Raw genomic sequence first — 25,994 nt, 5'->3', positions numbered from 1 at the left:
TGAGGGCGTATAGCTTAGTGGTGGGTGTGTGCCTGGTGTTTAGAGGCCCTGAATTTCAGCCCTTCCCTTCCCCCAGTCAACTCCAACTCCCACAGTTGCAAGGAGGAGGAGGGGCCAGGACAGGTATCTCCAAGAATCAGACCTTAAGAAGTGCTTTTTTCCTCAGTTCTGTACCCAGGGTGTAGGGGTAGGAGAGACATTGCTCTGGGGCTGAGGGGAGTGGAGAGCAGTCAGTCCTAGCACTCAGCACAGGAATAATTTGTGATGTACAGGGGTGACAGTGCCTGATGTTTGGTGGACCTCGGTGGGCAGAAAGGAAGGATGGAGTGCTACTGTGAGCGTGACTGAGGGTGGTGAGTGGATGTGTTGGTCTGAGCTTGTGCGTGAGTGAGTGCATTAACCTGTGTGGTCTCTCTATGGTTTTCTGTCATCGAGATGGACATTCAGTAGAGACTGAGCCTGAGACTAGGGCCTGCTCCTCTCTTCAGGCGGGACCTCCTTGTCCTAGTCTATGGTGGTGTGTCCTTGCCTTTGTAATGGTGAGGCCTCTGAGCAGGGGAGAGGCTTTGTGCTAGCAAGTGGGCCAGGCAGAGGGGATACTTACTGGCTTTAGCTCTTTCTTGTCTAGACACAGCTTTGGTCCTGGTCCTCTCACCCAGCCAGTGTGTGTGTGTGTGTGTGTGTGTGAGAGAGAGAGAGAGAGAGAGAGAGAGAGAGAGAGAGAGAGAGAGAGAGAGAGAGAGAGAGAGAGCAGACTGAGCCTCAGTTTAAGATGCTAGAGCTCAGGGCCTGCTGTCTGAGGACTCAGGCAGTAACAGGCCAGTGGCCAGAGCTATTGATGTCACTAGTGATTGTCCAGAGTAGGAAGGAGGTGACAGGCTGACCCTCCAAGGCTCGGTGGGATCAAGGCGTCCTGACAGATTGGAAGTACCCCAGGAGGAGGCCAGGTGCATTCAAACCCAAGTCCAGGGCCCTGTGTTCAGGTAGGGGGCAGTGGGCCAGGTCGGGGGAGTCAAGCTGAAAGATAAAGGTGACAGCCCCAGGGCCATGGAGGAAAGGAGTTTTTCAAGGCCGAGGGTGTTCTAGCAAGAGTGCTGTACAGAGTGGGATTCTCCAGAAGGTGGGAGGTGGCCCTGGGTGTGACTGGCAAGTCTGCTGAGCTGAGGTGCCATTTGGGGTGATCGCCCCCAGACTTTCCAGGGTGCTGTTCAAGCACAGGCAGAGTGGGGGAGGATGGTCTTTGAGCTGGGTGGTGAGCTGTGTAGTGTGTCTGGAGACTGAGAAGGCACGGCTTCTGGGTAGTGCTCTTTGGCATCTATTGAATGTCCCCTGGACAGACTCTGTGAAGACTACTTGGAGCAGAGTGTGCTTTTCTGCTGCCCTGGTGCTTTAATAGCTTCCTGGAGGGAAGCGGAGTCATCCTGCTCAGTCATATCTGCACCTCAGCTTCTGCCAGGGTGATGACTGCTCCCTGCTGCCTGCGTTCCCTTCTGTGCCCTGAGTCTGGGAGGTCAGTCTTGCTAGGGGCTGCAGTCCACCTGGCCCTCAGGTCTGCATCTTTGTTACCCAGCATGTGCTCTTCTGCTGGGATGAATCCTACACCAGCTCCACAGTCCTCTCTCCTTGTCATTGTTGTTGTTGGGTGGGATTTTTTCTGTGTAGTTCAAGCTGACCTGGACTTCCTTCCCTACTGCTGTCTGACCTCTGCAGCAGAGCCCTGGACCTGCTGGATCCTTGGATCCTTTGCCCCAGCCTTGAAGCCCCTCACTGCCACACAGTTCCTGTCTGCCATCCTGGACTCCCTTTGCCATAGGCTGTCCTTCATGAAGCCCAGAGCACTGTCGTGGGCTGCTGCATGCACACTGTTGATAGAGTAAGTGAGCAAGGGAGGAGGGGTGGAGCCAAGTGCCTACCTGTGTCTGTGGAGGTTTGGAGATGCTGGAGTGGAAGCAGGGTAGAAGGGCCTTTCTAGGAATAGGATGAGCTTCCACTTGGAGCCATGTGATGTGAATGAATCAGTATAGCCAAGGACCACAAGGCCTTGGTGGTGGGATGTGGAGACAGAGGCCCAGAAAGGCGGTCCACTGTCCCAGGGTTGCCCAGCAATCCAGGGCTGGGCTAGGAAGGGAATCCACGTCTGTTGGGTGGAGTTGGCCCCTGCACGGGAATGTTTACTTTAGCTCAGGCTTGCCTGCAGTTCAGCAGCCAGCCTGCTGCTTTACCCTCCCAAGTGCTAGGGTGATCGGCATGTGCTACCACATCAGGCTGGGATTTCTTGCCTTAGTGAGGCCAATGAGGCGGGTGGAGTAGCTGGCAGAGCCAGACAGGCTTATCTTGGAAAGCTGCTGCAAGTGACCTTTTCCCCACAGGGTCATTTCTTGTAGTGGAGGCTGGGATCCAAGGTCACCTGGTAGCAATTGATGCTCTCAACTCTTGAATCTGAGTTCTGGTAGTGTGGAACAGTTTCCCACTGTGTTCAGTGGTCTCTTCCAGTTGGGGTGGGCACACCCAGAATAGGCTATGTGTAGATCATTCAGCCCCTGGAAGAGTTTGGGAATCTAAAGATCTTCCTGACCGTACTTTTATCTTGTCCCTTTTTCTGTCCTGTGGACAGAGAAAGATGGCCCAAAATTAGAACACCAGAGAAAGTGGAAGAAGCAAGCCAGCTGTCCAAGAAAGTCCGGTCAGTGTGGGCCCCATTCTACCATGTTTAGTTTTCAATCTTTGGTCTTTTTCTGTGGTGCTGGGGATGGAAGCAGGACCTTGGCTACAGCCTGCAGGGCTGTGGGCTCCATGTCCTCTCTTCTTACCTGGCCCGTCCTTGTCATCTGTGTCCTGGGCTTAGGCATCGTTTCTGCTACGCTCTGTCACTCGAGTCGTTACTGGCTTGGTCAGGCCTCAGCTGCCTGTCCCCATCTATTTCTGATTCCAGGAGGGAAAACAGCTCTTTTACCCTTCCTGCCCTGCATATCTGGATAAGTTTTTCTGGTGGACTCCAGGCCACTCCTATACCTGGGGGTACAGATGTATGAGCTCTGTTTGAAGTGCCAGTGCTGGAACCCAGGACCTCCCCCACAGACTCAGCACTCCTCTCCCCACTAACCTCAGCCCTGCCCAGAAAGACAGCTATTCACTGTTAGACAAAAGCCTGGTCCTATTGGTGGAAAAGTTCTCTTCTCTCTCAACATCTGCAGGTTCTAGGCCTGCACACACTAGAGGGAGAGGAAGGGCAGAGGGATGACATGAGCTCAGCACAGGCAGCCATGTGCACAGTTTTTTGTGTTTTGCTTTTCATTGTGAGTCAGGCGCTAACTATGTGACCCAGGCTGGCCTGGAGTGCATCATCTCCTGCTTCAGCCTCAGCTCCCTGGGATGCAGGCAGGTACCACCATGCCCACTCAGACCCATTTCTTTAATTCCAAGGTGTCTTTTTGTTCTTTGAGGTGATATTGCAGTTGGCTGAGGATGACCTCTAACTTGGTATAGGTAAGAGTGATCTTGACCTTGACATGCTTGTGCTTTGTGTGTGTGTGTGTGTGTGTGTGTGTGTGTACAGACACAAACCAAACACTGAGATTGTTGTAGTCAAGTGGCAGCTTTGACAGTGATGCAGAAATCCATGGGTCATTTCCCTCCGCAGTCAGCAACCAGCTGTGGCTGTAGCTTTAACCTGGTGGTTAGACAGTGAGGAGTCACCTTTTTGGGACTAGTCTCTTGTGCTCAGTCTCTGGCTGTTGGGTGTGGTTTGTGTGGTGGTTTTCTACATTCGCCTGTTTTTCTGTTTTATTTGTATGTTTTGCATTTTGGTCCATGGTCCATTGTTCAGTTTAATTTTTTGTGTGTTGGTGTGTATGCAGGTACCCATGTGTGCTCCTGTGTGAAGGATAACAGAGTAATGTTGGGTATCTCCCTCTATTGCTCTCAACCTTGTCTTTAAATTTTTTTAATTAAATGTATGTGAATTTGTCCGCAAGAGCGTCACAGTGCTCCTGTGGATGTCAGAGGTTGGCTTCTATCCTAGAGGTTCCAGGGTTCAAACTCAGGTTGTCAGGCGTGGTGTGACAGATGCCTTTACTGGCTGAGCTGTATCACTGGCCCAGCCTTATCTTTTGAGACAGTCGCTAAGTGGACCTAGGACTGGCTGCCCACTCAGTTCTGGGACCCTTCGTCCCCTCACTAGAGTTACAGATGGGTTCAACCACACCTAGCCTTTTCTTTTTTCTTTTAAATGGAGTCAAGTCTTGCACAGCAGGCATCTTACCACTGAGCAGCTTCCCCAGTCCAGAACTGTGCTCCCAGCTCCTCCCCTTCCCTGTCCCTTTCCGCCTGCCTCCCTCCCAGCTTGTTGAGCTAAACCCTGACCTTCAAATGTGTTCTTTTTTGGGGGGTGTTTGGAGTGCTGAGCCCAGGCTCTCCTAGAGCTAGTAATTCCCCTGCCTCTGCCTCCAGCCTCCATGAACTGGTTTGAGTGGTGTGCGCTCTATCAGTGTTTGTAGGTTTGACTCTAGGAGTCTTGGTGTGGCTCCAGCAGACAGATGGAGGTGTGCAGACTGTAGCAGGGTGTTTATACACTAGCTCTTGTTAAAGAGTGGAGGCCCAGGACAACTGTAGTGTTGTTCAGCTGTGTTGGGTTTTTAGCAGCAACCCCTTGCTCTTGGGACCTTGACTGCACTCCCACCAGCAGCTCTGCCAGGCCCTGTCTTTGCTTCGTGAGCCATTCCATGGAATTTTAGTTTGCATTTCTGTGCTGGTTCATGGTGTCCAACATCTTTGCACTTTCCCCCATGTGTATCTTTAATGAAACAGCCATTGTGTCTTTTGCTACTCAATGAGCAGTGCTGTGTAGGAAGATGAGCCCCCCCCCCCAGTTGTATTTTATGTGTATTGTTGTCAGGGTGTTGGATCCCCTGGAACTGTAGTTACAGACAGTTGTGAGCAGCTATTTGGGTGCTAGGAATTGAACTTGGGTCCCCTGGAAGAGCAGCCAGTGATCTTAACTACCGAGCCATCTCTTCAGTCCTATTTCTCACTGTTCTTATGTGAACATTTTAATTTGGGAAATTTGAGTTAAACTTTTCCTTTGGTGTCAGGTCTAAGAATTCTTCCTCCTCCCCGAGACAGGGCTCTCTCTTTGTACCCCTGGCTGTCCCTGAACTCACTCTATAGACCAGGCTGGCCTCAAACTCAGAGAGCCTCTCCCTGCCTCTGACACCCGAGTGCTGGGATTAAAGGCTTGCAGCACTACTCTAGTGTGTGGATGGAACCTGGGTACTATGTGTGCTCAGTAAGTGAGGCTGATGGGAACCACGGTCATCACATGCTTAGTAAGTGCTGGGGATGGAACGGGCCTGAATGTGTAACCCAGGTCCTGTACACATGCAGCAGGTATCCTGGCTTCTAAAGCTTCACCTAGCCCTAGATTCTAAAGACTTTTCTCCTGTGCTTTTTCCCAAATGTTTCATATTTTTATGTTTTACATTGAATGAAGTCAGGCTGGGTATTGGTGGCGCACGCCTTTAATCCCAGCACTCAGGAGGCAGAGGCAGGTGGATCTCTGTGAGTTTGAGGCCAGTCTGGTCTCCAGAGTGAGTGCCAGGATAGGCTCCAAAGCTACACAGAAACCCTGCCTCAAAAAACCAAAAAAGAAGAAAAAAAAAAAAACAAAGAAAAAAACATTGAATAAGTCTGTAATCATTTGTATTTTCACCTGTATCACCTATATGTGGGCCAGCAGCTGGGGTCCACTTTGCTCCTCCAGCACCACACTGAAAACTGCCCTTCTTCAGGCCACCAAGCCACCTCCTGCCCTCATAGTCTTCAGATGAGGCCCCTGATGTAGCTTTTACTTTGTAGAAAGAAATTATTATACTTACTTATGTTGGGGGACACTGTAGAGTGTGTGTGTGTGTGTGTACTGTAGGTCAGAGGACAACTTGAAGGTGTAGGGGTCAAACTCAGGTTGTCAGGCTTAGTGGCCAGCACCTTTCCACTGAGCCATCTCACCTGTTCTGCTTTTTGTTAGCCGGTTGCGGTTCTTTTTCTCTTGTCCCGCTTAGGTCCCACCACCACTTCAGCCCCAAATAAGCACACAGACACTATATTAATTATAAAAGTGTTGGCTGATGGCTTAGTCTTCTTATTGGCTAGCTCTGTTTTAATTATTAACCAATTTCTATTAATCTAAGTATTCCAGGGAGAAGGGTCCCAGACCTGTTACTCCTTTGGCAGCCTACATGGTGACTCCTCTTGGCAGCCCTCTCTGCCTACCTTTCCCAGAATTCTCCACGTCCTAGTCCCACCTATCTTCCTGCCTCATTGGCCAGACAGTGTTTTATTCATCAACCAATAAGAGAAACATATATACAGAAGGACTTCCATCATTAGACTCCATTGGAACAAGGCTGGGGGGAGGTGTGGCCCAGTGGTGGAGCCTAGCATATGTCAAACTCAGGGTTCCACACCGGCATTGCAAACTTGGGGGTATCATGCAGGGCAGTGTGGTGCTGCAATCCCAGTGCTTTAGAGGCTGAGGCAGGATGGTTGCTGGCAGTTGAGGGAAGCCTGGGCTGCATAGTGAGTTCAAGGCCAGCCTTGGTTACATAGTGACATCCTGTCTCAAAACCATAATAATAATTAGCAAACAGACCCATCTCCGTGGACACATGTAGGCGCACGCTTGTCTTCTGCCCCATTCTCTCCTTGGTTGACACGGTTGCAGAAAGCCTTGCCGTCAGACACACGTTAGCCTTTTGTCCTCTTCCCCCTCTTCTGCTTTATTTTTATTTGCGTGTGTTGGCTCCTGCAGAAGTTTCTTTGGAATGTATACACAGGTGCCTGTGGAGGCCAGAGGAGGTGTCGGTTCCCTGGAACTGAGATCACAGGTGGCTGTGAGCTGCCTGCCTCAGGCCTTTGTAAGATCAGTATGTGCTCTTAAGCACTAAGCTGTCTCTCTAGCATCCTCCACCAGTTATTCTTTTAAAAGGGGAGGGTGGTTGACAAGATGGCTTAGTAGGTAAAGGCGCTGAGATCAATTCCCCAGGACTCTCACAGTGGGAAAAGAGTGAGTCTTCTAACCTCCACTTCACAGTTTTAATTGAAATAGAATTACACATGTACACACTTTTTTAATTTTAAAATTAAAACATCAGGACTGATGAGATGGCTGAGCTGCTAAAGGTGCTTTGCCAACAAGCCTGATGATATGAGTCTGACCCCTGGGATGACCTACATGGTGGGTGCAAGCAGGCTCTCACAAAGTTGTCCTCCGACCTGTGTGCACTTGCACATACACATGTCTAGGCACATAGTTAGTTCTTCTGCCATTCTGTGTCAGTCTGAGAATGACCCCGCAGCTAGCACAAGTCTGCCTGGAGTTGCTTACGCCTGCACGTCTGGGGTGCATAGGTCAGCTCCTGCAGCGCATTGTTGCACCTCCAGAGCAGGGCAAAGAATGTGTGTATGTGCCTCTGCTGGCTTTGTCTCATGGTTGGTCTTGACTTTGCCAAGTAGACAGTAAGGCTAGTAATACAGACTGTGCATTGCTTTGCTTGAATTCCCAAATGGGCAGCACCCCCAAATCCAAAGGTTCTTCATAGACATGGCTTCACGGGCAGGAAATTGCACACCTGACCTGCTGGAATCTGCTTTCCTGGAATATGGTAGGGAACTCCCTAGGCTGTGTGTGCAAGGCTCCTGGAAACAGCTGAGTTCTGTGTTTAGACTTGAGTCCCATTCAGAAGATACTGTGTAGATACTGTGTATTATGAAAAATACGCATAACCTGAAAGAGCCCTGAAGCCTTGCTAGCCTGGCACCTTATGGCAGGATGTTCTGCCAACATAGCTGCTAGTGGGGGACATTGTCCTCCTGGCCTGGCCATGGCCTGCCCTTCTCAACTGTGTTCTCTTTCTAATTTTTGCCCTCCCTCCCTCCCTCCCTCCCTCCTTCCCTTCCTCCCTCCCTGTGATAAGAGTAAAACCTAGGACCTTGTCCACACAAGTTGGTGCTCTACTACTGAGCCCCAGCTGTCTCTTCAGTGTTTTTTTGTTTTGTTTTTTGACACTGGATTTCTCTGTGTAGCCTTGGCTGTCTTGGAACTTGCTTTGCAGACCAGGTTGGTCTCGAACTCAGAGATCTGCCTGCCTCTGCCTCCTGAGTTCTGGGACTAAAGGTGTGCACCTCCACCATCTGGCTTTTGTTGTTGTTGCTTTGTTAATTTAAAATTACTTTATTGTTATGGGTGATGGGGAGCATGTGCCATGGTGTGTGGAGGTCAGAAGACATAGTGTGTTCATGGGGCCACCCCTCTCCTTCCTTCATTATGTAGGTTCTGGGGATTGAAGTTAGGTTACCAGGTGTGGTGGTGGCTTGAATACAGATGGCCTCATAGGTTCATTTATTTGAATGCTTAGTCACCAGGGAGTGGTGATATTTGAAAGGGTTGTCAAGATTTAAAAGAGGTGTGGCCTTGTTGGAGGAAGTGTGCCACTGCAGGTGGGTTTTGAGGTTTCAAAAGCCCATGCCAAACCCAGAGTCTCTGTCTTTCTCCACCTATGGATCAGGATGTAGCTTTCAGCTATGGCTAGAGCTTCTGCCTGCATGTTGCCATGCTCCCTGACATGATGATAATGGACTAAGCCTCTGAAACTGTAAGCAAGCCACAGTTTAAATTGCTTCCTTTATAAGAGTTGCTGTGGTCATGGTATCTCTTCACAGCAATAGAAGAATGACTGACACCAGACTTGAAGGAAAACACTTTTGCCCATTGGGTCATTTGCCAGCCCAATTTTTTTTTTTTTTTTTTCAAGACAGGGTTTCTCTGTGTAGCTTTGGAGCCTATCCTGGCACTTGCTGTGTAGACCAGGCTGGCCTCAAACTCACAGAGATCCGCCTGCCTCTGCCTCCTGAGTGCCACTACTACAACTGTTTGCCAGCCCAATTAAAAAAAAAAAAAAAATGTAGTGTTCTGTCTGCATGTATGCCTGCATGCCAGAAGAGGGCACCAGATCTCATTACAGATGGTTGTGAGCTACCATGAACTCAGGACCCCTGGAAAAGCAGTCAGTGCTCTTAACTGCTGAGCCATCTACCTAGTCCCATCCAGCCCAATTTTTTTTTTAACAAATTTTTGTTTTTTTCAAGACAGCATTTCTTTTTAAGATTTTATTTATTTATTATGTATACAACATTCTGCTTCCATATACATCTGCACACCAGAAGAGGGCACCAGATCTCATAAGAGATGATTGTGAGCCACCATGTGGTTGCTGGGAATTGAACTCAGGACCTCTGGAAGAGCAGTCGGTGCTCTTAACCTCTGAGCCATCTCTCCAGCCCCCCAATTTTTTTTAATGAAACAAAAACCACTTTTTTAAAGACAGGGTTTTATGTAGCTGAGGTTGACCTCAGAGTCACTGTGTAGCTAGGGATGACGTTGCTCTCCCCATCCTTCTGCCTCTGCCTTTTTTATTTTTATTTTTTTAATTTTTTTTATTTGTGTGTGTGTGTGTGTTTCTGAGTTTCTGAGACAGGGTCTTACTCTGTAGCTCAGGTTGGAAAGAGCCTCCTGCATAGCTGCAGGTCATACTGCCGTGATCAGCTTCTCTTTTCTCTTTGCTTATCCCCTGCTGCGAAACTCCTCACTTCCAGGCTCCTCCTCAGCTCTGACCTGGCCTAGAGAGAGCTGCTGCTCTGGGGGCCAAATATGCTCATGTAGTGGAGTTTCATTTCTGTCATGGTCTTGACACATGGCAGGTCTGGTGTCCTCACCCAGAGCTCAGGCCAGCTTGCACTGAGAGTAGGGCTGGGTTGACGGGATTGGCGCTCACACCTTTGCAGGCGGTGCTTTGCTCCATGTCTAGGCTTCAAGTGAAACTTGAGACTGCCCCTTCCTCCTGTGCCCAGGGCAGCCAGGGTTGGGTATGGGCTCCCTGGGGAAACAGCAGGCTGCACCTGTTTTCACATGGCTTTGAATGCTCAGTGTGTGGTCATGGCTGCTTTGGCCTTAAAAAGTGCACCATTGTGGAGCCCAAGAATGCATTGTCCCAGGTCACCTGCCCTGGGACAGACCTGGGCTGTCTTCGCAGCAAGCTAGGATCCAGTAAAGGCCTCTTCCAGCTTGGAGCTCCTGTAACCTCAGCGTTCACTGCCTACATGGAGGAAAACTCTGTTGTCCCACCAGTAAATAGGAGCTAGCATATTGTCTGCCCTATTGCATTGCCCTATAGGAAGGAGGACTGAATGAGGAACTCAAGGCCAGACATGGTGGCATTCATATACTGCCAGTAATCCCAGCTTTAGGAAGCAGAGGCAGGAGCTTGCTGAGGGTTTGAGGTCAGCCTGAGGTAAATTGTGAGTGCTGGATCTGCCAGGGTATGTGTTGTTGGGATGTCAAAATGTTGGTTGTTTTTTCAGTCTTTGGCTCTTTTAGTTTTTTTTTTTTTTTTTTCCATTTGGGGGGGCCCACTACCTAGCTCCCAAATAGATCACACAGTTATAAATGCCCAGTCTTAGCTTGACTTGTTTCTTGCCACCTTTTGTTTGTTTTTAACTTAAATTGATCTATCTAACTTTTGTCTCTGGGCTTTTTCCTTTTCTTTTAGTATATCTTAATTTCACTTTTACTCTGTTCTGTGGCTGGCTGTGTGGCTAGGTTCCTCTCCGTGTTCTATTTTGCTCCTTCTTCTCTTCCCGGATTTCTCCTCCTATTTATTCTCTCTGCCTGTCAGCCCTGCCTATCCTTTCTCCTGCCTCAATATTGGCTGTTCAGCGCTTTATTAGACCACCAGGTGTTTTAGACAGGCAAAGTAACACAGCTTCACAGAGTTAAACAAATTCTGTAGTCACCCCCACCCCCACCCTGCCTCTCTTTGTCTGGGTATTTTGCTCTGCTCACAGGTGCCTGGTTCCCCCAGAGAAACTGACTGAAATTGCATTGTTTTGAACCTGAATTGATCTTATAGTGCTGGTCAGAGCCTGGGAGTCCCTTCCCCAGTGTATCCTTATGCAGTTCCAGGACAGCTTCCCTCTTGACTCAGTCTCTTGATCCCCAGCGTCACAGGCAGGCCAGATTGTTTGTTTTTAAAGACAGGGTCTCACTATGCAACCCTAAGTGGCCTGGAACTCACTCTGTAGACCAGCCTGGCCTCAGACCCAGATCCTCATGCCTCTGCCTCCTGAATCCTGGGATTTGAAGGTGTGCACCACGACTTAAGGAAGTTTTGATGAACCTCTCAGGAGTGCTCAGCCTCTCAATCTCCCTTCAGCTGTGTGGACAACACCCTTCCCTGTAGTTGAGCCTGATGGTGGTCCCTTCCCTGCAGCTGTGTAAATGTCACCCTTCTTTGAGTTAGCCTCATCTCACTTTCTTCACTTGACCCTGGTGTGTTTTGTGTCGGATGTCAGAGGCTGGACCATTGATCAAGAACAGATTTACCTCTTGTAAGCTCTGGTGGTTGGGAAGACCAAGGGACACCTACATCTGGCCAGGCAGAGGGAGCAGGCAGGACACATCCTCCTGTGATGCTTCAGAGGATGGAGCCCCTGGCTGACTGGCACTTTCCCAGCATTTACTGGGGTTGATGCAGCCTGTATTTGAACTTGAGCTTCCATAAAGGGACACCCATAGGGACACCCTTTCATATAGTCACTTGTATGTTTACTTAGTTTTTCTTGTTTGAGACAGGGTTTCACGACAAAGCCCAGGCTGTCTTGACTCACAAGAATCATGCCTTGGCTACCCCTCCCCTCAGTGTTGGGAGACCCCACTGCTGTATAGTGGCTGCTTACTTCCTCACTGGGGTGGCTTGCTCCTCCAGGTTACTTCTTCCTTCCCATAAAGGGGCATCTTGTTGAGACCAGTGAGGGAGGGAGGGATGGAGTGGTTAGAGCCTGACCTTGGAGTTCTGGGCTAAACAAGGGGTTGAGGGGTATCCTTGATGCTGAGTGTAAGACTCTTGGCTTCCCGCACAGAGGGAGTGAATACTTTCAGCATGAGGCTGTCTGCACCCTGGAAGATGCCTGCAGCATGAATCTTGTATACTGTCACTTGTCAGGCAGCTGGTAGAAGACAGGATAGGTGAGGACTCAAAGCCAAGTGCATGCTGGTGACTCAAGGACACATACAGAAACTCCACCAACTCACGGGGGTGAGGGAGGAGTCTCCACCACCACCTCTTTGGAGGTGAGCCTCTGTGCTGGGGTTTGACTTTGCTTTGTCTGTCAGGTGCACACATTTTTACTAGAACGGGGGTTTATTTTGGCAATGACAAGACATTGTGTATTGTCACCTCCACTTAGAAGGCTAAGGCAGGAGACCACTTGATCCTAGGAGTTCAAGAGGAGCTTGGGGCTGGGTGTGGCAGTTCCTGTCTTTAATGTCAGCATTCAAGAGCCAGAGTCACGAGGATCACCAGGAGTTTAAGGCCATCCAGGGCTATCTAGCAAGGCCTTTTCCCAACAAAAATGAAACAAAACAACTCAAGACCATCCTGGACTATATATATGGGAGGCTGCTTTTTGTGCTGATGTCCATTTGTCCATATGTCCACTTGTGATCACTTTCTGACTCTTCTGTTTTATTCAGATTCCCAGTGGAAATCCGTTATATGAATCTTACTATAAGCAGGTATGTCTGTGTGCTATCTTCTTGTTTTACATTTTAGTTCATTTTACTGTGTAGGTGTATTTGTGTTCACCTGTACCATAGTGTGCCTGTGGCAGTAAAGGGACAGCTCTCGGAGTCAGTTCTCCCCTTTCACCATGTGGGTCTCAGAGATCAAATTTAGGCCCTTAGGCTTGGCGGCAGGAGCCTTTGCCCACTGACCATCTATCTCTCCAGCCTGCCAGTGCCTTTTTATATGTTGTGTATGTACTCGTGTGTGAATGTGTGTTGGTGCTGGGGGTGGAACCCAGAGCCTCTTTTTTTTTTTTTTTTTAAGTTCCTTTTTTTAAAAATATTTATTTATTATGTGTACAGTGTTCAGCCTGAATGTATCCCTGCAGGCCAGAAGGAGGCACCAAATCTCATTATAGATGGTCGTGAGCCACCATGTGGTTGCTGGGAATTGAACTCAGGACCTTTGGAAGAGAAGGCAGTGCTCTTAACTGCTGAGCCATCTCTCCAGCCCCCAGAGCCTCTTATATGCAGAGCAGCTCAGCCACCCACCGTCTTTGTAGTTGCAGCTGGGAACACATTTGAAGCAGCTCTTTGTGAGCACACATAGAGACAGCGTCTGTAAATGATTGTGTCCATTTCTGTGAACACTTGGAGACAGTGCAGCTACTTCTGCACTGTAAATGGTTTTGTCCTATTGCAGGTGGACCCTGCCTACACAGGGAGAGTTGGGGCCAGCGAGGCTGCGCTGTTTCTGAAGAAGTCGGGGCTCTCTGACATCATCCTGGGGAAGGTAGGGATTCTGGCACCCTGGAATGAAAGCCAGCTGTACAGACCCTCCTTGGGTGGGGCCAGGACACCCTGAGAGTCTTTGCTGTAGTGGATGGATCTGAAGGCCTGGAGGAAGCATTTAGAGCTGACTGCCATGCCATCCTAGCACTTGAGAGGCTGAGGCAGAAGGATCAGGAATCCCTTGCCAGCCTGGTCTACATAGTATGACTTGTTTTTGAAAAGATATGCCAAACCTACAATGCCAGACATCTCAGAATTCTCCTTTAATCCCAGCACGCTGGAAGCAGAGTGTGGATATCTGGAGTTTTTTGAGGCCAGCCTGGTCAATCTCAGATGGTGGTCACCTTCAAGGTGTAGACAGCCTACTGGATCAGAGTGCTTTTGGTGTCTTGGTAGCTATGGGTTTACATTGCCATGTAATGACTGAATAGGGAGCTAAGTGAACATGGGGGTTCTATGGGCCCCGCCACCAAATGGCTGTGTGCCTGGCAAGTCCCAGTGCCCATGGCAGAGAAGCAGTTGATGTGACTCCTGTTCCATCCAACTTGGCTGATGAGTGACAGCCACACTCATAAGCACTTTTATGTCTCCACAGATATGGGACTTGGCGGACCCCGAAGGTAAAGGGTTCTTGGACAAACAGGTATATATGCACACACAGAGCAGGGGAGAGGCTGGGCACCCCTAAGACCAGGTGACTTGTACATTTCTTCCACTCCCTGCTGTCATCCACACACAGCTGTGAGGAATTGTCACTTTGGGGTGCAGGTCTGTAAGTATGCAAGCCCCTGACTTGGTGACCATTCCTTTGACTGTCTTGGGACTGTCTCAGCTTCTTTACCTGCTGCTGTGATAGATAAATCGCCCTGACAGAAGCAGTTCTGGTGAAAGGGCACCTGCAGCTCACGGCTCCAGGTGTACCCACTTGGGACAAGTAAGGCAGCAGGAACCTGAAGCCTAGCCCAGGGCTGGGGTACCCACATGGAGGGCATGCTTTCCCATCTCAGGTAACCTAGGACCCCCTCACAAGCCAGCCTGCTTGAAGCAGCTCCTCATCCAAGACTTCCTTCTCAGGTAGTTCCCACTGTGTCCAGTTGACAGAACTAAACAGTAAGGGAGCTCGAGAGAGGACTCAGCTATAACAGAGCCAGGTCTCAGCACCCACATTTGACAGCTTACAACCACCTGTGACTCCAGCTCCAAGGAATCTGATCCACCCATACATACATGTACACACACACACACACACACACACACACAAACACACACACACACTATATATACACTGTTAAACAAAACAAAACAAAATCCCCTAAACATCACAATGAACTTACCAGTGATTAAAACATTTTAAAGATTTAAAATAATTAAAATAAATTGTACCTTGTATGGTGGCACATACCCTTAATCTCAACACTCAGGCATCAGAGGCAGGTGGATGGGTCTCTATGAGAGCCTAGTCTACATATGGAGTGCCAGGATAGCCAGGGCTACAGTGAGACATTGTCTCAAAACAAGCAAACAAAAACCCACAGGGTAGGGGAAGACCAGAAAAATTTTGCATGTGTTTGTGGCCCATGGAGGCCAGAAGAAGGTGCCAGATCCCTGGAGATGAGGTGATAGGCAGTTGGGAGTTGCCTGATGGGGTGCTGGGAACCAAACCCTGGTTTTCTGCATGAGCAGTATATGCTCTTAACCACAGAGCCATGTCTTCAGCCTAAAGACTGTTCCATATGAAAGTAATTTTAGAATTCTGTAACGATACCAAACGTAGTTTACTGGGTTCCTACACACCCCTTCTAGTTGTAATCAACTCTCCCCAAGAATGTGCAGTCAAAAAAAAAAAAAAAAGAGTGTGCAGTCACACAATTGCCGTACTGTGTCAGACTACTGTGGTCACAGCACTAACCAGGATCTGCACCAGGCTGGCTGTTTTCTGATGCCCTCTACCATGGAGGCTTCACCTTGGAGCCCTGAGCTCTGTTCTTGAGGGATATTCTGAGTGGAATTGTGTTTGTCCCACAGTGCTGGCAGTGAGTGGAATCTTACAGAAGGCTTTGTGATGCTGTGCTCACAGGGCCTGCATGCAAGTGAGTTCCCAGCTCCTCCCCCAGGTGCTGTCTGAGGCTGTTCTGTGCCCTCAGGCCTCAAGCCTGTTCATCTGCCAGCCATGACCACCAGTCACCGGCACCTCCCTCCCTTGTGATTGGGTTGCTCGCTGGCCGCTTAGTGAAGATGCCGGGGGACCTGATTTGGTTCCTCTGACTACCATCCTGCCCTGTTTTCAGCACCCCTCTGATACCATATGTTCTCCACAGCTTCTGTTATGTCCCTATGAAAGGTGTAGTCTCTCTCCATATTCTTACACCAAGAGAGAAGCTCTGCTCTAGGTTGCACACCTGCCCCAGCCTCTATCACTGATAAAACTGACTAAAAGCACATGGAGAGAAAGGGCTACTTGGTTATAGATTACAGTTCATTATTGAGGGAAACTAAACTCCAGGCAGGAACTGAAACAGAGGCTGTGGAGGATCAATGCTTACTGGCTTGTTCCATATGGCTTGGTCAGCCTGCTTTTCCTATAGAATTTAGGACTACCAGCCCAGGGCTGACACTGTCTATGTGAATCATTAATTAGGAAAATACTCCATAGACATGTCCCCAGGCCAGTCTGATGGAGTGAGTTCCTTGATCAAGGTTCATTCATTCTTTTTTTTTTTTTTTAAATACATTTTTATTTAAATTAGAAACTTTCTTATTTTACATATCAATCCCAGTTCCTTCTCTCTCCCCCTCATCCCAGGCCCCCCAGACCAAGGTTCTTTCTCAGCTGACTTTGTGTCAGGTTGACAGCTTGTCACAGAACACAGGTCATGCAAGCACTCAGGAGACTGAGGCCAGAGGATTGAGACTCAGATTCAGCTGCGTAGTAAGAGTCTGTTTCAAAAAAGGAGGCCAGAGAGATGGCTCAATGGTTAATTAAGAGAGCTTACTGCTCTTGCAGAGAACTGAGCTCAGTTCCTAGCACGCACAAAGCTGCTCACAACATCCTGTAACTCCAATTCTAGAGATCTGATGCCTCTGGGCTCTGAGGGTAGCTACACTTATGCACACACTCATAATTAATACTAAAACTAGCCTGGCGGTGGTGGCGCATGCTTTTAGTTTCAGCAGTCGAGAGGCAGAGGCAGGCGGATCTCTGTGAGTTCGAGGCCAGCCTGGTCTCCAGAGCAAGTGCCAGGATAGGCTCCAAAGCTACACAGAAAAACCCTGTCCCGGAAAAATAAATAAATAAATAAATAAAAATCCAGTATATGGACTGACGGTATGGCTTAGAAGAAAAGTGCTTGCCTAGTATTCCTGAAGCTTTAGGTCTTACAAAAACAGAAACAAAGTAGGCTGTGTATATTTGGCCCATCAGTCATTGTCAGTGTGGACTGCTCCAGCATCTCATGACCTAGAAGCTTGTTGCCTTAGGAAATTCCTTTACCTGAAACTTTTCAGGGCTCAGGGCTTACTAATGGCTGCCTGCTATGGTGTCTGCAGTCATCATGGTGGAAGTAAGAGCCGTCCTGTTTTGCTTTATGGTGTTAATGCCTCCTCTTATTGGGTCCACAGGGTTTCTATGTTGCACTGAGATTGGTGGCCTGTGCACAGAGTGGCCATGAAGTCACCTTGAGCAATCTGAGCCTTACCATGCCACCACCGAAATTTGTGAGTGTGCAAGCCATCATACTTTCTTGGTTCTGTGTCTGTGTACATACATGTGCATGACAGCTCCATTTTTTCTCTTGTTTCCCATGTTTTAGTCAAGGTAAAATGCAGATACCATATAATTCACCATTTTTAAATGCACTGTTCAGCTAGGCATGGTGGCTTATACCTTTAATCCTAGCACTTGGGAAGCAGAAGTCAGTGGATCTCTTGAGTTCTAGGCCAGCCTGATCTATAAAGCTAGTTCCAGACATCCAGGAATACACAGAGAAATCCTGTCTTGAAAAGAAAACAAAATAAAATGTGCAGTTGGGTAACACTTATATATTACAGTGTTGTGCAAACATCAGCCAGAGTTACTAGTTCTCAGCTCCTAAAATGAAGACCCTGGGCCATGTTTGTTTCTTTATCTCCCAGTCCTCGGTAGCCACCCATCTTCTTTCTGTGTAAGTTTGTCTCTTCTGATGTTGCTGTCAATGGAGTCACACAGGGTATGGCCTTGTGTGTGCATCTTTCATTCATTCTGCCCAGATCAGGATACTTGACTGTTGTGACTGGTCAGGCACTGCTTACCTGTCTGTCTGCTGAGCTCTGTGGTGTCTCCTGCATCTTTGGTTGTTGGGAGCAGGTTAGCTGTGAATGGTCATGGATTTGTGTATGCACCTGTGGGTCTGTACCTGGCAAGGGAGCTATGGGATCATAGGTCATTCTCCATTCGGTGGTTTCCCACTTTGGAATGAGATCCTTTTGGTTTGTTTGCACATGTGATACTGTCCCATTTTTCCTCAGCATGACACCAGCAGCCCACTGATGGCCACACAACCGTCTACAGAGACCCACTGGGCTGTGCGGGTAAGTGAGAGGGATAGTTGATGTGTTGGCCATGTAGATCATTTGGAACATTCTGGAACACCTTTGCCATCTGTATGTCTCCACAGAATCAGAGGATCATATCTGTGTTTTGATTTTGTTTTTTAAGATTTTATTTTCTTTTTCATTATTTGTATGTCTCTGGTGGGTATGTGTGCCCTTGGAGGCCAAAGACAGGTGGGATTCTCTGGAGCTGTAATTACCAGCTGTAGTGAGCCACCTAAACTTGGACATTGGGAACTGCACTTGGCTGCTCTTAACCTCTCATCATCTATCTCTCCAACCCTTGTTTTGTTTTTTTGCTTATTGAGAATGGGTCTCATGTCACCCAGGCTAACATCAAGCTCAATCTGTAGCTAGCTGAGTCAGAGCTCCTAACTCCTAATCCCCTGCCCCTACCTCCCCAGCATGGGGATGCCATGCATGTCACAGCACTTGGCTTGAAAAATCAGCACGTTAGGCATTCCTTTTCCATGCAGAGGGCAATGTGGTCCTGCCTCTAGGAAGGAAAAACAAGCATGATGGCTGTCTTAGTTAGTGTCCTATTGCTGTGAGGGGACACTGACCACAACAGCTCTTAGAAAGGAAAGCCTTTATTTGGGGCTTACTTTAGTTTCAGAGGCTTAGTTCATTTATCATCATGGCGGGAAAATGGTGGCTCGCAGGTAGACATGGTGCTGGAGAGGAGCTGAGTGACCCACGTCTGTATCTGCAGTCAGCAGGGGAGAGACAAGACAACCACTGGGCCTGGCTTGGGCTTTTAAAACCTCAAAGCCCACCCACAGTGACACGCCTCCTCCAGCAAGACCATACCTATCCCAGCAAGGTCACAACTCCTAATAGTGCCACTTCCTGGTGACCAAGCATTCAAATCTATGAGCCTATGGTGTCCATTCTCACTCAAACCACCACGTTCCTCTCCCTGGCCCCCATAGGCTGTGGTGGACATACTACATTCAAACCAATTTCTAAAGTCCCCATTCTATCACAGTCTCCACACTGTTTGAAAGTCCAAAGTTTCTTCTGAGATTCATGGCAATCTGCTCTTTTGTTTTGTTTTGTTTTGAGACAGGGTTTCTCTTTGTAGTCCTGGCTGTCCTGGAATTCACTTTTTAGACCAGGCTGAGCTCAGAGATCTGCCTGCCTCTGCCTCCTGAGTGCTGGGATTAAAGGTTGTTGCACCATGCCTGGCTTCATGGCAGTCTCTTAACTGTAACCAACTATAATCCTCTGTAAAAATCAATATTGAAAAGCAGATTGCATACTTCCAACATCCAATGGCACAGAATATACGTTACCATTCCACAAGGGAGAAATGGAAACATAGTGTGGAAATACTGGACCAAAGCAAGCCTGGAAACCAGCTGGGCAAACTCTGTGTTTCTATGTCTGATGTCAAAGGACTCTTTAGATCTCTAACTCTGTTTTGTTGACATTCTCATTCTTCATTCTCTCTCTCTCTCTCTCTCTCTCTCTCTCTCTCTCTCTCTCTTTCGGTCTTGATTTCACTACCTCAGCAGGTATCTCATGGCTCTGGCATCTCTTAACAGGCTTCACCTTCACAGCTTCATGCAATGGCCTCTCTAGGCCTCCATTCAAGGACACCCCGACACATGCTGGCCTCAGAGGCTTTCCTTAGTCGTGGAGGGAGATTACCTAACCCCTTTCTTGTATCCTTGACTCTAAAGCCAGAACCATGTGGCTGAAGCTGCCAAGTTCTGCTGCTTGCTGTGGCTGGAATGTGGCTCCCTGTTCAAACTTTTACCAGTTTTCAGTTTTCAGTGGTTTCCTTCAGTGCTTAAGCCTGGCTGTCCTGGAACTCACTCTGCAGACCATACTGGCTTAGGACTCAAAGATCCACCTGTCTCTTCCTCTCAGTGCTAGGATTAAAGATGTACATCACCATGCCTGCCCCTAAACTTTTTTTTTTTTTTAAGATTTTATTTATTTATTATGTATATGACATTCTGCTTCCATGTATATCTGCACACCAGAAGAGGGCACCAGATCTCATAACATGAGCCACCATGTGGTTGCTGGGAATTGAACTCAGGACCTCTGGAAGAGCAGCCAGTGCTCTTAACCTCTGAGCCATCTCTCCAGCCCCGCCCCTAAACTTTTAATTCCTTTTGTAAGTTGGAAATTTAGCTACCTGGGGTCTTGCCTTGAGATCACCACTCCCTTTATTCCATTTAGGATCTCCTTGAACACTGGACTAGCTCCATTACACCTTATGATGCTCCTTTTCTCCTCAGACTCTACCTTTTGTATTTTTCCTTGCTTATCTTGCTCTTTTTTTTTTTTTTTTTTAATTATAGATCTGCATAAGAGTAACTGCTGTTAGGCAGGCAGTGGTGGTGCACGCCTTTAATCACAACACTTGTGAGTTTGAGGCAGGTGGATCTCTGTGAGTTCGAGGCCAGCCTGGTGTACATAGTGAGTTCTAGGACAGGTTCCAAAGCCACACAGAAACCCTTTCTCAAAAAAACAAAGGGGCTGGGGGAGAGGGAAGGGAGAAGAGACCCCACTAATAACCACAGGACAAAGTCAATACTAAGCTGCCCTGAAATCTCTTCTGTCAGCACCATTAATTCAAAACCTTTTAATTTAGCTTTAGGCAGATTTTTCAGACAAGGGCAAAAAACATTCCCCCCCCCCCCATAAAAAAAATCACAAGAATGGTCTCTGGGCCACACACTAACATTTTTCTCTGAAATCCCTTAAGCTGGACCCCACAGTTTAGATACCCTCAGCACTACTGTCTTCCATGTTTCTACTATTTTGGTTCATTGAGCTGCAACCTAATCCCGAGGCAGGCAGGAAGCATGAGGGACTTGCCCGTCTGACCGAGTGAATGCAGAGAAGCTGGAAGCACTGGCTTGGGGCTTGTGGGTACCACATGCAGTCAGCTGTGCCAGTGAGGGCTGGTTGTGAGAGTCAAGCCCTGTGGGGTGCCAGTTAAAGGCGGGGTTTAAACGAATCTACAAGACTCAAGATAAATGAATAACAGGTATTTATTAGGGAAACACTTACACAATTAATAGTAAATAATTGATATGGTCTTCCCACTCCTGAAGATGCAGTCTCTGCCCTTCCAGAGTTCCGACTACCCCCAAAGATAGCGAGCCAACCCCTCCTCTTACTTATAAGGGGTCACATCTTGCACACCTTGAAGCCACGCCCCTAGGATTTGGCCACCACTGCAAGTCCACTGGTGAAAAAAGATGCCACTACAATATATATTTGCAAAACATAAGTGATCCTGAAGAGCCAGAGTTGGTCCTGCAGCCATGTGTGGGTTGTGGATGTTCTCAGAGAATGGGAAGCAGCCCCCTATGCCACATTTTCTTGTACTTCTCTCTTCCTCCCTCTTTTTTAATTTTATTATTATTATTATTATTTATTATTATTATTATTTTTTTTATTTTTTTTTTTTTTTTTGAGACAGGGTTTCTTTGTGGCTTTGGAGGCTGTCCTGGAACTGGCTCTTGTAGACCAGACTGGTCTCAAACTCACAGAGATCTGCCTGCCTCTGCCTCCTGAGTGCTGGGATTAAAGGCGTGCACCACCTCTGTCCGGCCTCCTCTCTTCCTTCTTTATCCGCTCTCTGACTCTTTTGAACTTGGGCAGGCCCTGAACTTTTTGGGCAAGGGCTTCACCATCACACTATGCTCTTAGCCCTTTTCAGTTTGTTTCTGTGAGACAGGGTCTCCTGTAGCCCTGTCTGACTTCAAACCTCTGCATAGCCATGAATGATCTTGAACCCTCACCTCTCCTTCCTCAGTACTGGAATTGCCTGTGGTTTATACAGTGCTGGAGGTGGAGCCCAGGGATGGGTATTCTATGTGTGCTGCATGGACACTACCTACCGAGCCATCGTACCAGCGCTCTCTTCAAAACCTTTTTTCCTAGTGGTGAGATTGGAGTCCAAGGCTCCACTGCACTGAGCCTCATCAAAGCTTATGTTTGGACTGTGAGAAGTAAGACTTCCACTCTTGAAGTTGACATTTGAGACAGGGTCTCCCCATGTAGCATAGGCTGACCGCAAACCCTCCATCTTGAGTGCTGAAATGAGAGATGTATGCCATTGGCCCCACTGGAGGTGGATTTTGGTCATGTTTGCTCCCAAACTAAATAGCTGTGAGGTTCCTTGATTTACTGCAAAGGCATTTCCTGCTGGCCAGGCCCTTCTGCCATCAGGAGACCTGATGTGGAAGATAGCATGGCCCCCAGGCCACTGTGCCAGGGAGCTGTGCCCGCGTCTCCCTGGAAACTCGGGTAGCTGGGCTTGCTCTCGGATGTCTTCCTCCACTGGTACAGTTGAGGTCTGTGTAGACCGTCCTCACCATGTGCTCTACACTCACTCCAGCTCCTCCTCTCTCCTTTCCCGGTAGGTGGAAGAGAAGGCAAAGTTTGATGGCATCTTTGAAAGCCTTCTACCAGTCAATGGTCTGCTTTCTGGAGACAAGGTCAAGCCAGTCCTCATGAACTCGAAACTACCTCTGGATGTGCTGGGCAGGGTAAGGGGCTGGGTGCTTTCCCATCCCATACTGCAGTGTGTCTGTCTGCTAGCGTCACCTTTCTCCTCCCAATGTGCACTGTACCACCAGATGCTTCTTGAGCTGCTGAAACATTTCATTGGCCTTTGGCTTATGTTTTTAAGTAAATGCTTTGTCCTGCTTGTCAATCTCAAGGTCAAGGCACTTTCAGCTCTGTTACAGGTTTAGAAATAGTCTTAGATACTCCTTTTTTGGTTTTATCATGGGGTTTCCTATATCTCTCATATTGGCTGGGGGTAATCTTAAACTCCCAATCCACCTCCATAGTGCAGTCCTTTTATTTGTTTGTTTATTTTGGTGGCCGTGCCCTTGTACACCTATAATCCCAAGAGGCAGAGGCAAGAGGATCATGAGTTTTAGGCCAATCCAGTCTGTGTAGCAGAACCCTGCATCAGGAGTTCCTCATCAGAAATGAACCTCAGCTTTGTTCATATCCATGCAAAGTGTTTGGCTCCAGAATCTCCACTGTAGGCACTGTTCCTCCAGAGGGGTGTCGCTGTGGCCCAAGGCTTCATCCTGGTAGCCTGCTTCCTGGTGTATGTGGGCTAGGCAAGCTTATTGTCATCTTTGGGGCCTTGCTACAGAGGGACCATGGTTGTTCAGCCAGAGCCCAAGGCCCTGGCCTCTAACAGAGTCTAAAAACAACAAACCCTGTCCTCAGTGGCTTTCAGAGGCCATTTCTTAGTGCCCATCTATGTGCCTCTAAGTTCTAGAATTCTAAGCATGTGCAGCATTTCGAGTTACATTTTAAAATAGACCTGAAAATCTGTGGCATTGGGCTGGAAAGATGTCTTAGGGCTTAAGAGCCCTGCAGAGGACACCATTTGATTCCGATTTCAGTTGAAAAGGTTGCTTGGGATGCGGTTTTCATCCTGGCCTTTGTAGGCACAGTGAACATGCTGCAGGAAGGGTATAGGTCTCAGCGTTTGTTCTCAGCTCCCTCAGAGGATGGTTTTCAGAGAGCTGCAGGGTGTCAGGGTTATTGTTTGTTTTGATTCCTTGTTTTGGTCTTTTTAGGTAGGGTCTTAGTCAGTGTTGTATTGCTGTGAAGGCACACCATGAGCACAGTAGCTCTTATAAATGAAGGCATTTAATTGGACTGGCTTACAGTTTCAGAGGGTTAGTCCCTGATCACCATGGCGGGAAGCATGGTGGCAGGTAGGTAGACATGGTGCTGGAGAAGTGGCTGAGAGCCCATATCTGATCCATAGTCAGAGAGACAAGGAGAGACTTGCTCCGACCTGGTAGTCAGGGGCACGACTCTCCCAACAAGACCATACCTCCTATCCTTCACAGATCACCAACAGAAGGACTAAGCATGCAAATATGTGAGTGAGCCTAGAGGGGCATTCCCGTTTGGATCACCACAAATAAGATCTTGCTATATAGCCAGGATGGGCCTGGAACTTTCAGTGTACTTTGGGCTGACTTGGAGCTTCCAATCCTCCTGCCTCATCCTCTTGTCACAGTCTAGTTCTTAAAGCTTTTCCTTTTCTTCTTTGTGTGTGCTTGCAAGATAGGTATACATCTCCTTAAGTGCCTCTGGTTGCCTTGGCTCATTTCACTATCAGTTCACAAGTTGCTTGTGCTGGGTGAGACTTCCTGGAGCTTCCTTCCCACATCACCCTCATGAATCTATCTGTCCCCTGCAGGTCTGGGACCTCAGTGACATTGACAAAGACGGACATCTGGATCGAGATGAGTTTGCTGTGGTAAGTCCTCTGTTTCCAACTTGCTGAGACCTAAGGAAGTATTCATGGGTGGCTACGAGAGTCTTTTATGTGTCTTTAAAAGTTTTAAAAGTGTTTATTTATTTATTTAATTATTTATTTTTTGATTTTTCAAGACAGGGTTTCTCTGTGGGTTTGGAGCCTATCCTGGCACTCGCTCTGGAGACCAGGCTGGCCTCGAACTCACAGAAATCCGCCTGCCTCTGCCTCCTGAGTGCTGGGATTAAAGGCATGGGCCACCACCACCCAGCTCTAAAAGTGTTTATTTTGACATTTTCAAATACTTAGAAAAGGTTCAGGGGTACAGTAGAGTGCAGAGTCGTCTTCACTGATCCAGTGTGATCTTACAGTGCCTGCTTTTTTATCATCCTTCCTCCTCTTCTTTGCCACTTCCTTATTCCCCCCTCATCATTTTCAAAGAGATAAATTGCAAGCACAATGCCTTTATTTTTATGATTTTTTTTTTTTTGAGACAGCGTCTGAGATTATTGAAACTGGTCTTTTTTTTATCAAAGGCATGTGCCACCACTGTCAGGCTTGAAGCTGGTCTTGAACTCATTCTCCTGCTTCTGTCTCCTTAGTTCTAGAATGATAGGCATGTTCAGCACCTGGACTTTGGTTACATTTTAAAATAGACTTTAAAGTCTGTGATATTGGGGCTGGAGAGATGTCTCAGGGCTAAAGAGCCCTGCAGAGGACCTGGGTGTGATTCCTGCCTCCCACATGGAGGCTCACTGCACTCTAACTCCAGTTACAGATCTGATGCCCTCTTCTGGCCTCCATAGGCTCTGCACACACCTAGTGCACAGACACACGACAGGCAAAATACTCATAGATACAAAAATAAATGTTAAAAAAATTGTGTTTTTGCCAGTGTGTGCCTGTCATTCCAGTATTCAGAAGCCTGAGGCAGGAGGATTGGGATTCCAGTCTAGCCTGGGCTTCATATCAAGATTTTTCTTTAAAATAAATACATATATAGACATGATTTAAAACATGTCCCTCTGCTCCCCCTGCCTGTCCTTCTGTCCCCTCTGGGGTCATACTCTGTGTCTCCTGAGCATTTTGAAGTAGATGCTCCTTGGGGTCTGTTAACTTCCAGATTTCAAAACTTCGGAATTTATAAGCCCTGGGGCTTGGTGGTCACACTGCATGCTGACTGAGTGTGCAGAGCCTAGAGTACTCAGCCTCGGCTGTTACATACATGTGCTTCACTTCTCCCTGTCCTTGACTGTTAGAATGTTTCCATTGGTAATAGATTAATAACAATTAATGAAGTAATTGCAACAAATACTGGGGCTGTAGCTCAGCTGGTAGAATGCTTGCCTAGCTTGCACAAAGCCCGGAGGTCATCCTGTGCCATATAAATCAGGTGTGGTGGCACATGCCTGTAATCTCAGTACTCTGAAGGTGGCCATACAGGGAGAGCAAGGTCACACTCAATTATTTAGTGAGCATGAGGCCATCCTGGGAAACATGAGACACCTGTCTAAAAACAGTCATGGCATTATGCTGTAATAGAAGTGTTACGAATGTGGTCTTTTGTTTCTGGAATTTCCTACCTAACATTTCAGACCATGGGTTACTCAAATCTTGGCAAGGAACCCTCAGAACTGGCTGTGTGGTGTCTGGATGGCTGTCATCTGTGCTCACTTCACTTTCCCAAACTCAACCCATCTCACGAAGCTGCAGAGGGGGCTGATGCCTGAGAAAAGA

General features: G+C 48.0%; 1 protein-coding gene across 14 annotated transcripts in view; it reads left to right on the top strand.

Annotated features, from left to right (window-relative positions):
* Window positions 1-25,994, top strand: part of Eps15l1 (epidermal growth factor receptor pathway substrate 15 like 1) — an 81,043-nt gene that overhangs the window by 9,158 nt on the left and 45,891 nt on the right. For 11 of the 14 annotated variants that reach the window (XR_004771606.1, XR_004771607.1, XR_004771605.1 and 8 more), the window contains exons 2-8: window positions 12,584-12,625; window positions 13,317-13,406; window positions 14,001-14,048; window positions 17,024-17,119; window positions 17,909-17,971; window positions 22,384-22,509; window positions 24,201-24,260. Coding sequence is in view for 10 of the 14 variants with exons in the window: in XM_027394886.2 (XP_027250687.1) it covers window positions 12,584-12,625; window positions 13,317-13,406; window positions 14,001-14,048; window positions 17,024-17,119; window positions 17,909-17,971; window positions 22,384-22,509; window positions 24,201-24,260 (525 nt within the window). In the remaining 4 variants the exon portion in view is untranslated. The remainder of the gene's footprint in view (window positions 1-12,583; window positions 12,626-13,316; window positions 13,407-14,000; window positions 14,049-17,023; window positions 17,120-17,908; window positions 17,972-22,383; window positions 22,510-24,200; window positions 24,261-25,994) is intronic. The other 3 variants (XM_035450543.1, XM_035450544.1, XM_035450546.1) reach the window with 3 other exon arrangements.

The sequence above is a fragment of the Cricetulus griseus genome (assembly GCF_003668045.3).
Source record: "Cricetulus griseus strain 17A/GY chromosome 1 unlocalized genomic scaffold, alternate assembly CriGri-PICRH-1.0 chr1_0, whole genome shotgun sequence".
Taxonomy (NCBI): Eukaryota; Metazoa; Chordata; class Mammalia; order Rodentia; family Cricetidae; genus Cricetulus; species Cricetulus griseus.
The sequence above is the reverse complement of the archived record's forward strand: the minus strand, read 5'-3'. Positions and strand labels throughout refer to the sequence as shown.